Source organism: Lynx canadensis, chromosome C1, assembly GCF_007474595.2.
Source record: "Lynx canadensis isolate LIC74 chromosome C1, mLynCan4.pri.v2, whole genome shotgun sequence".
NCBI lineage: Eukaryota > Metazoa > Chordata > Mammalia > Carnivora > Felidae > Lynx > Lynx canadensis.
Genome location: NC_044310.1, coordinates 183,513,459 through 183,528,359, shown reverse-complemented (window position 1 = coordinate 183,528,359; position 14,901 = coordinate 183,513,459). Strand labels below are relative to the sequence as shown.

The window sequence follows — 14,901 nt, the reverse complement described above, 5'->3', positions numbered from 1 at the left end:
CACAGGGCCATTGGACGATGAAACCCAGCTGTTTCCTTCCAAGTCCAGGATCATTCTCTTTGGTATTTTTCCCTATACATAATGATGAAGAAAATACATTGTAAATAAATTAGTGTAAATCCAAAAGAGAAAGAGACTTTGAGGAAATGGATTTGTCTTAATTTATGTAACTTTTCTATTGAGGGTTTTGTTTTCTTTTGAGACATTGGCATGAATACCCAGTGTTGGTGGATTTTTGTTCCATCATGTGGATACTAATGTAAGAGGAGGTGGGGATTTCCTCTGACCCTTCTTCCTTGTCTGCTTCTTAACCTCCTTCCTGTGTTCAGGCAATTAGCCACAGTTCTTTGCTGGACACCACGGACCAGACTGACAGATGGCCAACAGCCAGCACTGCTCACGCCTGGAATTAAGTTCATATGTTTTGTTACTCAAGAGATAATCAAATTGCAGGTCTATTTCTAGATATTAATTCTTGACTGCTCTCCAGAAAATGAGAAATATTGTTACAGAAAATAAAGTTGTTTTTTAAATTAACTCTGCTTGAACATTAAGAACATTTTCCCAAATAACACACCCTTTTCCTTTTACTAAAAACTGTACACATTGTACTACTCTATAGTTTTTACAGATTTGCCCTGCTTCAAAGGGCTAGTTCAATTACATACCACTATTGCATTTAACATTCCTCTACATTTAGAAATTTTACTTATTAAAAAGAACTTCTGGATACCTTTCCTTTTTCAATTCCTCCACTCAACCATTTGTATAAGTGCCATAAGAAATCATGTTTAGTTTCCCAAAGAAACTTAAAACATGATGCTTTTGAAGTGTAATTGGAAATAAGAAAGCACTTGACAATTTTTGCTTAACAAATATCATTACACCCACTTTTAAGTTTTAGATTTGTATGAATTTTATTTTTAACAAAGGATGCATCTCAGCTTGTTCAGAATTATAAAAACAATTGGCTCTCCAACTTAATATTGTTTCTCATATGTATGTCTTCCATATCTATTAATGGAATACCGTCACTCAAAATGAAATTCTAAAAAATAAAGCTGCCTTAATTGAAAAAGTAAATATAAGGCATTTCTTACCTTACCAATAAGACATATTGGTAATATTACATATTTACCAGCTTATAAGGTTACTTTTGCTTTTTTCTGAAATTAATTTAGAAAACATATAATACATGTTAGTGTAACTTTGAGATTAAGTCACATGGATATGCTTTCCATTCATTAATTATTGTCACACATAAATAGAAATAACATACAATTCAATTTTATAAATGTGCGATTTCTCATTGCATTTGATATTTCAGCCTCGCCAAACCCAGAAGTCATCAAGATAAATTCAATTCCGGATATAGTAACAAAAGTTGAAGACTACTATCTTAAAGGATATATTGTTGGGGCTATTCATCCTGTTATACAACCTGTGGGGCAGCGAAAACACCTACCTGCAAGTTACCTGTACAGGGTAGTGCTATTGCGCTTGAAGTTAAGGTAAGCCTAGTGCTCAAGGAAACAGACTAAGAAGCTGTCGAGACAGTTTTCTTTGGTTAAAAGAAAAGAAAGTTTGAACGTAATGATGGGGAATAAAGGATATTTAGAGGGGTTTGTTGAGAGCACATTTCTAGTGGTTAACCTGGAATGAAAGAAGGAAACTTACACCTCCCTCCTTTTAAAACTCTTCCTTGGTTTTAGCCCCTTGCAGACAAATGGGTCCTAGATGAGGATGTCGGTGAACAAAGGAAAAGGAAGATAGACTCAAGAAGCACCTAGAAGCTTCAGCAGATGAGGGACTGGTTGTCAGCTACAGGTCCTGTCACTGGGCTAAAAGAGATGACTGGACCAATGAATTCCACTTTCACTGAGTGTTTTTTTTTTAACTGTCCTATACTATTTTAATAATAGTGGCAACAGAAACTAGCTCTACCTTCTAAGCAGTTTACAGCAGAAAGGCCTACATGCTGAGTTCTCATAAATTGATAGACTTCAGCCTTTTCAAAAAAAAAAAAAGGGGGGGGTGTAAAGACCATCCATTTTAGTTCATTTTTTTCACTTTTTTTGGTAGCTGCTTTCCCAAATAATACTGCAACCATTTTTGCCAGCCTAGCTTGTAAGTTTGATAGTTTTCAAAATACAGTTGCCCTTTCCAGTGAGGAGTGAGAATAACCAAATCAATGTCTTTGATTAACACATTAAATTTTTTCACCCAACTCTTTAACTATATCAATCCATCCCAAATACCAGGGTAAAAACTGTTTTCTCTTTTTAGTGATGGCCTAACAATTGATTGCTTTAACTAAGAAAGGGCTAAGCAAAGAAAGATGCTTTTAAGGGACACTGCCTGCTACTTATCAGTATAAGCCTATTTATACATGTCTGAGAGGGTTTGTACAGGCGTCAGCTTTCACCATTAGATCGAATTTGAAAAAAAAAAATTTTTTTTTTAACGTTTATTTTATTTTTGGGACAGAGAGAGACAGAGCATGAACGGGGGAGGGGCAGAGAGAGGGGGAGACACAGAATCGGAAACAGGCTCCAGGCTCTGAGCCATCAGCCCAGAGCCCGACGCGGGACGCGGGGCTCGAACTCCCGGACCGCGAGATAGTGACCTGGGCTCGAACTCCCGGACCGCGAGATAGTGACCTGGCTGAAGTCGGACGCTTAACCGACTGCGCCACCCAGGTGCCCCTAGATCGAATTTGATCAGATACTCCAAACATTATGAAATAAACATGTCATTTTATCACACAGTAGCAACACTTCTAATTATAAATCTTACAAACCATGTATAAATTGTTTTGTCTTTTTTAACATTATTTCAAATGGACTTAGTAGTGCTCTGACAAGGCTAAGAATAAGCAAGGGGTAATGATCAGAAAAGAAAAAAAAGGAAGAAGACAGGACAATATTTATTTGCATTTAAAGAGGACCTTGACTAACGTTTTTGTACAATAATCAAGTGTAACAGTGATCTAAAATGATTTCTTACAATTTTTATTAAAACCTCTGATGAATTTTTTCTTCCATATCAAATCAGAAATTATATTAATAGAGGTTTATATTAAGAAAATTCAACCTGTTTTTCTGGTATTTTCACCTAAGAAGACTACCATTATTAAGTTTGAAATAACAACAACAAAAAGATTGCCTTGACCTTATTTGTGAGTTGCTCTCTCAATTTTACATAAGCATATTAGCTGAAAATGATCAATTGACTTCCAACCATGGGTATATTCTCTGTTACAGCCTGAAGCATTCGGCAGCATCCAGTGGACAAAGACGCCCAAGGCTCGTGATTGAGGAATGTCCTCTAACTTATGAGACACAAACAAATGACATAGCAAAAGAACTGATAGAAAAGGTACTAAATGTATACATTTTTTCATGTGATATTGAGAAATATTTGGTATTTCTTCCTCATCAATCTCCTTTCTTACCTTAAAAAGAACAGGGAAATGGTAAGTGACTTATTCTTCCAGAAGTTAAAACATATTGAAGCACACATACTAAATTATACAGAGTTAGAAACAGAAATACAGGTCAATGGAAATTCCAGCAATAAATTTACACACCTATAAGAAGTTTGGAAACAAACCCAATGAAATAAAGTGGGAAAACAACCATCCCAGAAAACAACTGCTGGGAAAATGGACAATTTGCTCTGTGTAAAATAGACTCCACACTTTTCAAATGAGATAAAGAGGTAAATTTTTTTACCTATTAAAAAATACAGAAGAGGGGCGCCTGGGTGGCGCAGTCGGTTAAGCGTCCGACTTCAGCCAGGTCACGATCTCGCGCTCCGTGAGTTCGAGCCCCGCGTCGGGCTCTGGGCTGATGGCTCAGAGCCTGGAGCCTGTTTCCGATTCTGTGTCTCCCTCTCTCTCTGCCCCTCCCCCGTTCATGCTCTGTCTCTCTCTGTCCCAAAAATAAGTAAACGTTGAAAAAAAAAAAAATTAAAAAAAAAAATACAGAAGAAAACAAAAGAATAGACATACTGAATTATGAATAAGTTGAGGAGTTTGAGAATATAAATATAACATATATTAGGAAAATTAAGCTTAAAAAAAAAGAATCAGTGTGCGGGGGGGGGGATCTCCAATAAATGTGTCTTAGGGGGGTTTATTTAAAAAATATATAAAATGAATACAAATGCATGAAAGTAATGTCCAGTCTTGAATGGACAGACAGAATCCACAGACAGCAAAATACAAAAGGAAACATAAACTACAGACCTTTGGAAAAAGGTTCAACCTAACTAATAATTTTTAAAATAAAACTGAGATTTAATACCTCACCAATATTAACTGAGAAATTAAATTGAAGGTATTAAATCCAGTGTTGGAAGAGCTTTAAGAAAACATTCATATATCGCAACTGGCATCGTAATAAATTAGTACATTGTAGTAAATTAGGTGTTTCTGGATATCAATCTGGTCAAAAATATCATAAATACCATTTTATTCTTTAGAATCTATTCCAAGAAATTAATTGAAAAGGGGAAAAGTCATTTTTATACAAAGTAGTTTAATCAACAGTGAATAAAGGGGCCAGATTCTCAATAATTGGAAAATTGAGGAGTAGCAATGGTACATCCATACAATGCAATATTTTATGGGGACTAAACGTAACAACTATATTGACTGTTGAGATAGAAAAGTCTATACAAAATAACTTAATTGAAACTTAAACAAAAAATTGAACACTATATGCATATTGATTAAGACCAAGAAAAATTATACATTTATAAGTGTTCTAAATTGATGGGATTTTAAGTGAAAGTTTTTCTTAGTTGCATTGATACATTTGTAGAGTTTAGGTTTTATTTAAATGAATATAGCCAAAAACCTAAGGCATTTCCTTTCAAGTAAGAAACTGAGGTTTGCTCACTGTTTCTAGTATTGTTCCCAAGGTTTAAGTGGTCTTGTGTGTCAGAGTGTCTATAATTTGTATATAGCCAGTTAGAGCTGCTAATGATATTTCTCTTTTAGGTATAAAGTCACCATTCAATAAGATTTTCAGGAACAGTCTTTGAGACTAGATTTTTATAAACAAGCTACGCATACTGTTTACTACTACTAATCTGGGAGATTTCAACTTGTTTTTCTGGGAATAAATCCCCTCCAGAAAATTTCTTTTGAAACAAAAATGTAACTACTAATTTAGTCTTAATAGATCACCATCAGAGCCCTTGTTTTGCATTTGACTTCCTGGACACAGTTAAAGATCTATTTAAACAGGAAAGTACTGTTATTTCAGCAATCAGAGTAATGGATTTATTTCATGAAGAGAAAAGCTTCAGGAAACATAGCACATGAACTATTTGAACATTGCCCCATGTATGAACAAGAGCAGTAGATGAATGCCAAATGTTATTTTGGAACAATTGTCTTACATAAAGAGTTTATTGTTGAATAGCTAGATTTTAAGTCATTTTAACTTTAGATCAATATTTGTTTTATGTTTAAAATTAGATTTATAAGTGTTTTTCTCAGGATTTTAAAGTAAAAATAACATTTAAAAATGTCAATCTTCCGATTTAAAAACTGGAAAAAAAAAATTAACACTATATTTGTTACCAAATGTTTCCAGCTAAAACTTTCTAATAATAGAAAAAGCCTTCTGTACTTTTTCACCCAAATCAACTAATAAGACCTAGAGAAAGAACTGACAATAAATTTACCCATTTCCACCTGCAAAAACGTCATGCCCCCTTACCACTCCCTCTTCTCTCCCAGGACACCTGATATAAAGGACAATTTGTGGTTAGTTTTAAGGCTTCATGCATTGTTACAATCTCAACATGTCCATGTATAGGAGTAAATGATACTGCGTCAGCACTATCCTCTGTCTTAGCTCCACATACCTATCACCTCTGTCCTGCCCAGAATTTTCCTCGCTGACTAGAGCTGAGTGACCATTGTCCCCTTTGAGTGGGTATTGCTCTCTGGTTTTGCCCCAGTTCTTCCCGGCCCTTTTCATTGCAACCTCCATCATAACTCTTTCTTCCCCTCCCAGGGTAGCATTTAAAACATGTAGTTTAAATGTTTAAAACAGTGGCCAAATTAAAGATGTTGCTATTTCTTCATTTTTACTTATTTAACCAATACTTATAGAGCACCTGTAGGTACAAAACGGCACAATACAAAAATGATTAAGACACAGTCCTTGCCCTCAAAAGAATTGCCAGCTTAACAGAGGAGAAAGACGTGGACACAAAAAGAACAAAGAAATGTAGAAAAAGCAGAGAAAGGGGAAAGTGCTGGGCATGAAAATAACCACTCTTAACGTCTCAAATTATTTCACTGGCATTATGTAATGTTCTTCTGAATCCTATTCTTTAACTTATACGATTGAATCTGATCATGTGCATTTGGCCTGATAGGAGACAATAGCATCAAGATATAAATAGATGGGAAAGCTTCCTAAGAGTGAATTGGGCCTATGCATTACATGCACACATTTGTCAAGAATTAGACTTCTAACATTTTTCTTTACCCACATCAAGCAAGCAATTCTGTGTGTTTTTGCTTTTAATGTTTTTGCTTTGTTAATTAAGATGTATTTGGTCATGTTATTTTTGAGGATTTCTTGGAATAGCTTTTAATTTTGCCTCAGTGGGACAGACCATTGTTAACAGGCCTGCAAAAATCATGTTATAGAATTATTCGTTCTTCTCAAATAGTAACCTTTTGAAGAAAAATGATTCCTGTTTTCATAATTTCTTTTATTTTTATTTTTTAATTTTATTTGAGAGAGAAAAAGAGTACGTGAGAGCAGGGAAAGGGGCAGAGGGAGAGAGAGAAACAGAGAGAGAAAGAGAGGGAGAGAGAGAGAGAGAGAGAGAGAGAGAGAGAGAGAATCTCAAGCAGGCTCCATGCTCAGTGCAGAGCCAACACAGGGCTCAATCTCACGACCCTAGGCTCATGACCTGAGCTGAAATCAAGAGTTAATGCTCAACAGACTGAACTCCCCAGCATCTGCTTCTTTTCATAATTTCTAAAGTGTATCAGTTCTGTTTGAAGAAGTCACAATAATACTGTAACATAGACTTAGGAGTAGTGTTTTGTTACAGGTTATTAATTTGTTTATGAATGGGTCTTTAGTTAGTGGTCAATTTACTTCATCTTATGAATTTCCTTAATAAACCTACAGGTTAACTGATAAAGTGATCAATGTAAATGAATTTTACATCTTGCTCTACAATCTCTTTTAGATTAATATAGCTGCTAAGAGAGGAATGAAATTTGTTGGATTCATATCACAGCCTTATTCACCACTTAAATTCTGCAACGGAACCAACCATGATGAAGACATAGAGTCAGCGCTGCCTCTGAGACACACTTCAGATGAAAACTGTAAAAGTTGGAATGAAGGAACATTAAGTGGGCAATCATCTGAGAGTGGAATTGAGGAAGAACTTCATCATGAAAGTGAACAGTGTCAGATGGACCGAGATGGCAGCCCCAGTTATTCTAAATCAAGAAAGGGAGAAGGTAATAGACAAGATGAGTAGAAATAGTATATTAGTTTCAATTTAGTAAAAATAAGTTTTTGAGGGGTTTTTTGGAAATATGAGACAAAGTAAATTTCTAAAACTACAAAAACCAAATAAACTAATATATTACACTCATCTTGATTTTGTTTTTAATTATTACAGCCAGAAATAAGGTAAGGCAGTTTTTCAAACAGTTGTCCCTGGCATGGTCATACAATACCATCCATATGGGGCGCCTGGGTGGCGCAGTCGGTTGGGCGTCCGACTTCAGCCAGGTCACGATCTCGCGGTCCGTGGGTTCGAGCCCCGCGTCAGGCTCTGGGCTGATGGCTCGGAGCCTGGAGCCTGTTTCCGATTCTGTGTCTCCCTCTCTCTCTGCCCCTCCCCTGTTCATGCTCTGTCTCTCTCTGTCCCAAAAATAAATAAACGTTGAAAAAAAAAATTTAAAAAAAAAAAAATACCATCCATATAATGAAACTTGGTTTGAAACTTGGTTTCCATTTAGTCATTCACCAACTCCCCTATAAAATGGAGGCTATGCGTGTATACAGAAAGTGATTCTATAAATATAGAAAGCTGTTCTGATTTATGTTTGTTTTTTGCAAACAGAGTGTGAGAATTTTAGTTTTGGCCTTTCCCATTTCATGGATGGTTTTTGCCCTTGAAGTTAATTGACTTTCTTTGATGATCAGTTAGAATATGAAAATGCACACCATGATGAAGCAATTAATATAACAATAGTGCCTGCATCCGAAAATAACTTTAACCATTAGTTTTATTCTACTTTGCCAACTAGCAACTCTTCCCAAGCAATTGAGACCACTTCCTCATGCATCTTGGCCTGCTCAGAGTTTTCTGATATCTTTGCAAGCATGCTTTTAAAAAGCACTGTTAGAGAAAGTCAAAGACTATGCATACCTTACAGTTAAGAGCTCTGGAGTCAGGCTGCCTCAATTTCTTTATATAAAGGGAGTTGTGAGAAGTAGCTAAAAGATAAGGCACTGTGCCTGCCACAGAATAAATTCTGGAGTAAGTTAGCTGCTATTGGCTGACCTTTTTTTTTTTTTTTTTAATTTTTTTTTTTTTCAACGTTTATTTATTTTGGGACAGAGAGAGACAGAGCATGAACGGGGGAGGGGCAGAGAGAGAGGGAGACACAGAATCGGAAACAGGCTCCAGGCTCCGAGCCATCAGCCCAGAGCCTGACGCGGGGCTCGAACTCACGGACCGCGAGATCGTGACCTGGCTGAAGTCGGACGCTTAACCGACTGCGCCACCCAGGCGCCCCATTGGCTGACCTTTTGATCTAAGTTAGTGCTGAAGCTGTACCCACTCGTGTAACACACTGCACACATGCACATTGGCTTTCTGGTTGTAATGAGATGTGCTCAATCTTGTGAGCCTAGCAGAGACCCAACCATGGTCAGCACAATCTTTTTATGAACAAGCCAGGAGCACTTCCTAATTCATCGTCTCATCCTTCCTCACTGCCACCACCACCCTCCTATTTTCTCACTAGCTCCTTAACTAACAATCACCCTGATTTTCTTGCAGTGTAAAAATTTTAAGAACAAGAGTTGTTGAAGATATGGTCAGAGACCTATTTGCTATCTGCTACCCAATGCTGCCTTTAAACTCCCGCTGGTTCCCATCCCGACCTGATTAGATCAAGTGTCTATTTCTAGCCCTTTTAAATTCTAAATCAAAATGATGCCTACTTAATTTAATTAACAATCTTTATTTTTTTAATTTTATTTTTATATATTTTTAAATTTACATCAAATTAGTTAGCATATAGTGCAACAGTGATTTCAGGAGTAGATTCCTTAATGCCCCTTACGCATTTAGCCCACTTCCCCTCCTACAACCCCTCCAGTAACCGTCTGTTTATTCTCCATATTTATGAGTCTCTTCTGTTTTGTCCCCCTCCCTGTTTTTATGTTATTTTTGTTTCCCTTCCCTTATGTTCATCTGCTTTGTCTCTTAAAGTCCTCATATGAGTGAAGTCATATGATTTTTGTCTTTCTTTGACTAATTTCACTTAGCATAATACCCTCCAGTTCCAACCACATAGTTGCAAATGGCAAGATTTCATTCTTTTAGATTGCCGAGTAATACTCCGTTGTATATATGTACCACATCTTCTTTATCCATTCATCCGTCGATGGATATTTGGGCTCTTTCCATACTTTGGCTATTGTTGATAGTGCTGCTAGAAACATGGGGGTGCTTGTGTCCCTTCAAAACAACACACCTGTATCCCGTGGATAAATGCCTAGTAGTGCAATTGCTAGGTCGTAGGGTAGTTCTATTTTCAGTTTTTTGAGGAAACTCCATACTGTTTTCCAGAGTGGCTGCACCAGCTTGTATTCCCATAATTAACAATCTTTAGATTCCACTTTCTAAATAGTTTAAATCCTATACTTCTTAATAATTTGTCTATGGCAAAAGTTCTTAATTTGGGCTGTCAGGGTGGGGTAGTGGCAGCATGAGGTTGGGGGAGATACACACAAAAGATCTCTTGGAGAATCTGGTGAAATCCACAGAGACTCAATCCAGAAAAATGCACATGTACATACATAACCCCAAATACTTTTGCAATGCAAGTGGGTTTAGACTTCCTAAACACAACCATAGAGGTGGGTCCATACACCACTCCCCAAGTTAAGAATTTGCCAACTTATGGAAAAGTAGAAGATATGACCTAGCAGTTCCATGTCTACATATGTATGCTAGAAGCTACTCCCACATGTGTGTCTAAGGAGACATGAACAATGTTTATAATGACAAAAATTTGGAAGCAATGTATATGTCCATCAACAGGAGAATAATAAACTAGAATATTATGTAGCAGTTTAACTAAATGAATAAGGTCTACATGTATTAATTCTACTCCAAGCAAAAGAAAATCAATTTATAGATGCATATATACAACACCACTTTTTAAAAGTTTTTTAAACTTCAGAATATGATATATATATATATATATATATATATATTAATGGGTATATAAAAGTATATTAAAAGAATAAAAGCTTGCATGAGAATAACAAACACCAAATTATTATAGTACCTATTTCGGGAGAACTGGATTAGGGAAGACTACATAGTAAGCCTCAACTACATCCATTTCTCATTTTCTGGAAAAATAAATCTGAAGGAAACATGGCACAAGGTCAACATTTAATAAAGCTGAGTGGTGGGTAATTTTATTATTCTCCATGTTTGTATGCCTGAAATACATGAGTAATAAAAAAATGTTTAGGAATCTTTTCAATAAGTAAATTAATAAATAAATAATCTTTCTTCTTTCTGAATGCCTATCCCCAGAAAACAAGTTGTATACAATATTCAATGTTTTCGATGATGAATCAACCTGCTGGACCTATCAGGAAGGCATCCTGTCAATGAAAGTAACAAGAAAAGGATCTGTCATTAGTACACTTGATGCCGATTGGCTGGAGTTAACTACATTTTATTATAAACAAGGCTTGTCTTTAATTGATTCTTTTGTATGCTGGGAAACATCTAAAGGTATGTTTTATATTATAATATATTGATACCTAAAAAATTTGACCTGTATCAGAGTTGGTGGAAATGTTTTTGCCTCTCAAGATCTATGGCTAAAAGGACAGGAATTATTCATTATTATTCATTATAAAATTCATTAGGAATTAGATTCCAATTATTACACAGCTATGCAGCTTTAATTTAAAAGCTTAGGGGCTTCTGGGTGGCTCAGTCGGTTAAGCGTCAGACTTCAGCTCAAGTCATGACCTCACAGTTTGTGAATTCGAGCCCTGTGTTGGGCTCTGTGCTGACAGCCTGAAGCCTGCTTCTGATTCTGTGTCTCCCTCTCTCTGCCCCTCCCTTACTCATGCTCTCTCTCTCTCTCTCTCAAAAATAAATAAACATTAAAAATTTTTTAAGAAATAAATAAAAGCTTAATCCTAGTGTGTGGTAGAATTATAATGTAATGTTTGCTGTCGGGTTGTAACTATCAGGTATAGAAAAACCACTGTGTGATTGACTAGTAGGATTTTCCAAATAAGATGTATTATAACAGTCCAGTTAAAAGGATTATAGTGGCATTTGATAGTTACTATCCAAACTTATTACACTATCCCAGATTTGGACACTATCTAACCATGTACTCCAATCTATATCTGACTCTAAAATTTGTATAGAAAAATAATCTTTGGTTTAGAAAATGATATTTACTCTATTTTTTCTGCCTTCCCTTTATCTTTCAACTTCCCCTAGTCTTCCTCTTTTAGTTACGATGGGATATGTAATCACTCATGTCTATCACAAAAACAAACAAAACTTTCCAAAAGTTACTTTCTAGGGAAAGTGTTTTAAAAAAGAAATTGGTGCTGGGGCACCTGGGTAGCTCAGTTGGTCAAGCCTCCAACTCTTGATTTCATCTCAGGTAATGATCTCACAGTTGTGAGATCGAGCTCTGCATCAGGCTCTGCCCTGGGCATGGAGATGGCTTAAGATTCTTTCTCTCTCTCCCTCAGTCCCTTCCCCACCCACGTGCACATGCACATACACATGCTGTCCCTCTCTCTCTCTCTCAAAAAAATAAAAATAAAAAAGAGACTAGTGCTAAAAGAAAAGAAAAACTCATAGTTAGGAGACTTGAAAATTGCATTAGGAAGGATGAAGGCTATGAAAACCAAGATTAACTAACTTAATGAGGCTAGAGGAAAGAACAAAAAAAGCAAATGGATATCAGTATTCTTTACTATCATTAAGTCAGCCTATTACATCAGGGATACCTTAACTAATAGAACTAAAGACTTTGGATGATTATTTAAAATTATCAAGAGTCATGGTCCAATAAGTTCTTTTAACTAGCAACCAAGAGTAAGGATCTAGCCTATTGAAGTACCCAGAAATATGGCCCATAGCACACAGCCCATAGCAGGTGCTCAATAGATAGTTCTTAGTATTTTGGTTATTGGAAACTTCCTCCAAGGTGGTCTTTTATGGAAACAGCAAAATCTTTTTTCTTTAAGTTTATTTTCAGTATATGTGCTGCCGAAGCAAGCACAAGTTTATTTATTTTCAGAAAGAGACAGAGAGAGTGCATGCATATGCACAAACAGGGGAGGGGGAGAGAGGGGAAGAGAGGGGGAAGGAGAGAGAGAGAGAGAGAGAGAGAGAGAGAGAGAGAGAGAATCCCAAGCAGGCTCCATGCTCAGCACAGAGCTCAACTCCAGGCTTGATGCCACGAACTGTGAGATCATGACATGAGTGAAACCGAGAGGCAGACGCTCAACCAACTGAGCCACCCAGGCACCCATAAGATTTTTATTTTTAAGTAATCTCTACACCCAACATGGTGCTCAAACTTACACCCCAAGATCAAGAGTCTCATGCCCTTACTGACTGAGCTATCCAGGTGCCCCAGAAACAGCAAAATCTAACAAGAGCATGGACTTTACGATGAGATAGACCAGGGTTTGAATCCTATGTTCTCTACTTATTAGCTGGGTGATCTGGGGAAGTTAGGTGAGCTCACTGAGCCACAGTTTCCTATAAGGGGAGTAAAAATACTCCCTACTTTACTGCTGTAAAAATTTGATAAGATGCAGTATGTACAAAATGACTCCCACAGTGCCTTACCCACTGTCAGAGCTTATTTTCTGGGGTTAGTTTTCTTTCCTGCAGCTTGTGTGCAGCTACAGTACTTTTAGTATGGGTCAGCTACTTGGAGGTCAGTTTATGCTTCATATATTTCTTTCTCTCTTCTCTTCTTTCCAAAAAGTCTAGTTGGAGACATTTCAAAATTTGGTTTGTTACTAACTGCTGAAGGAAAAACGAGAAATACTCCTTTCAGAATCTCTTTCAGGCATCCCCGCCTTGGGCCTTGCCTGATGAAAATAAAATTAGCCACAGCAGTTGCCAGCCAGAGACTCTGTAGAGCTTTTGTTCATAAAGCCTCAGAAGCTATTTAGAGAGCTCAGGGGAGAATCTCTCCCTCTCAGCAGCTCTGGAATGTCTCATTAGACATTTTACATTGCAGGCCATGCCAAGCCCCTAATGAGCCACCACGGTCTGTGGGGCCTGGCAATTGGGTGTGTCTCTTGGGACTTCCCTAGGAGTACACAGGGAAGCTGCAGAGGGGAAATTGTGACCCATGCCTGTGTCACTGTGAGAAGCAAGTCGGAGGAAGCAGGGCTGAATTGGTTGCTTTGTTCTGGGACATTTGATGCCTGACAGCTAAAGCACATAGGGGACAATGCGTATTTTGTTTTGTCTTGCTTCCATCCTCTTCCAAAATATTGTCAGAAGTCAGCTCACCATGAGAAATAAAAGCACAAAACCAGACACTGCACAGACATTTAAATACCTTACTCCACAAATCTCATAAAATATCTTCCTCTAGAAAGAGGGAGAGGGGGAACAAAACTTTTAACAAGTTTTCTCCTTTGGTGGGGTCACGGTGGAGAGGTTATAAGGACTGTGAAATTCCTCTTCAGTGCCCTTTCCCACGCACTCTCAAAGCCTTCTGCTTCGAAAAGCCCCACAGGAGAGGTACCCAGCAGCCGTCTTGCTGTTCTTGCAGCCTGAGGGTTCCCACTGCAATGGTTTCCTGTATCTGACATTCTCCAGCATTGTTGGGTCCTCACCAAACCGGTCCTCTGCTGGAATCACTGCACACGCACACAGGCTTGCACTATAGGGCAAAGAACTCCAACTGGTCCCAATTGAGCCAACAAAGATAAAACACTTTATTTTACCAGAATGTGTGGAATCCAGTGGGCAGTTGGCATGGGTTGAGATGAGCAGCTTTGCCAGCTGATATAAAACACACACACAGACACAGACACATATACACCCATGAGTCCCCATCCTCTACTAGCCTACAAATGCCCCCATTATCCTCAGAGAATAGTCTCTTCCCATCTTTAGTTCACCCACATCTTAAGGCTACATTTTGATTTTTTATGAATTTTTAGACTTAAGTTCATTTCAAACTCTTCACCCCTATAAAAATGCTTATGTGGAGCTGACAGGCAAGGTGTATCAGAATGAGGAGTGAGGTAGAGTACTGACAAAGAAAATGTATTTATTCACCACAAATATGTGTATGCCAGGCCCTATGCCAGGCACTGGATTTACGATGATGAGCAAAATGGACATCTTCCCTACTCTCAAAAAGCTGGCCCTGTGGCATCAGGCAGTCAGGTGGTAATGGGTACAGAAACATATGTATCTAATTTCAAACTGGAGAAAAGCGTTGTGACATTACCTAACACCATATTGTAAGGAGGGATCAGGAGGTCCCGCCTGACAAGGCACCAATCACACTGAGACTGGAAAGCCAGCATTCCAGAGCCACAGGCAGACCGTTCTAGGCAGAGGAAACACCCCCAG

The 14,901-nt window shown here is 37.6% G+C and overlaps 1 protein-coding gene across 1 annotated transcript in view; it reads left to right on the top strand.

Annotated features, from left to right (window-relative positions):
* The window catches only part of RFTN2 (raftlin family member 2), a 67,501-nt gene that overhangs the window by 19,709 nt on the left and 32,891 nt on the right, over nucleotides 1-14,901 (top strand). The window contains exons 2-5 of the mRNA XM_032594459.1: nucleotides 1,328-1,511; nucleotides 3,264-3,378; nucleotides 7,231-7,510; nucleotides 10,843-11,046. Of these exons, the coding sequence (XP_032450350.1) occupies nucleotides 1,328-1,511; nucleotides 3,264-3,378; nucleotides 7,231-7,510; nucleotides 10,843-11,046 (783 nt within the window). The remainder of the gene's footprint in view (nucleotides 1-1,327; nucleotides 1,512-3,263; nucleotides 3,379-7,230; nucleotides 7,511-10,842; nucleotides 11,047-14,901) is intronic.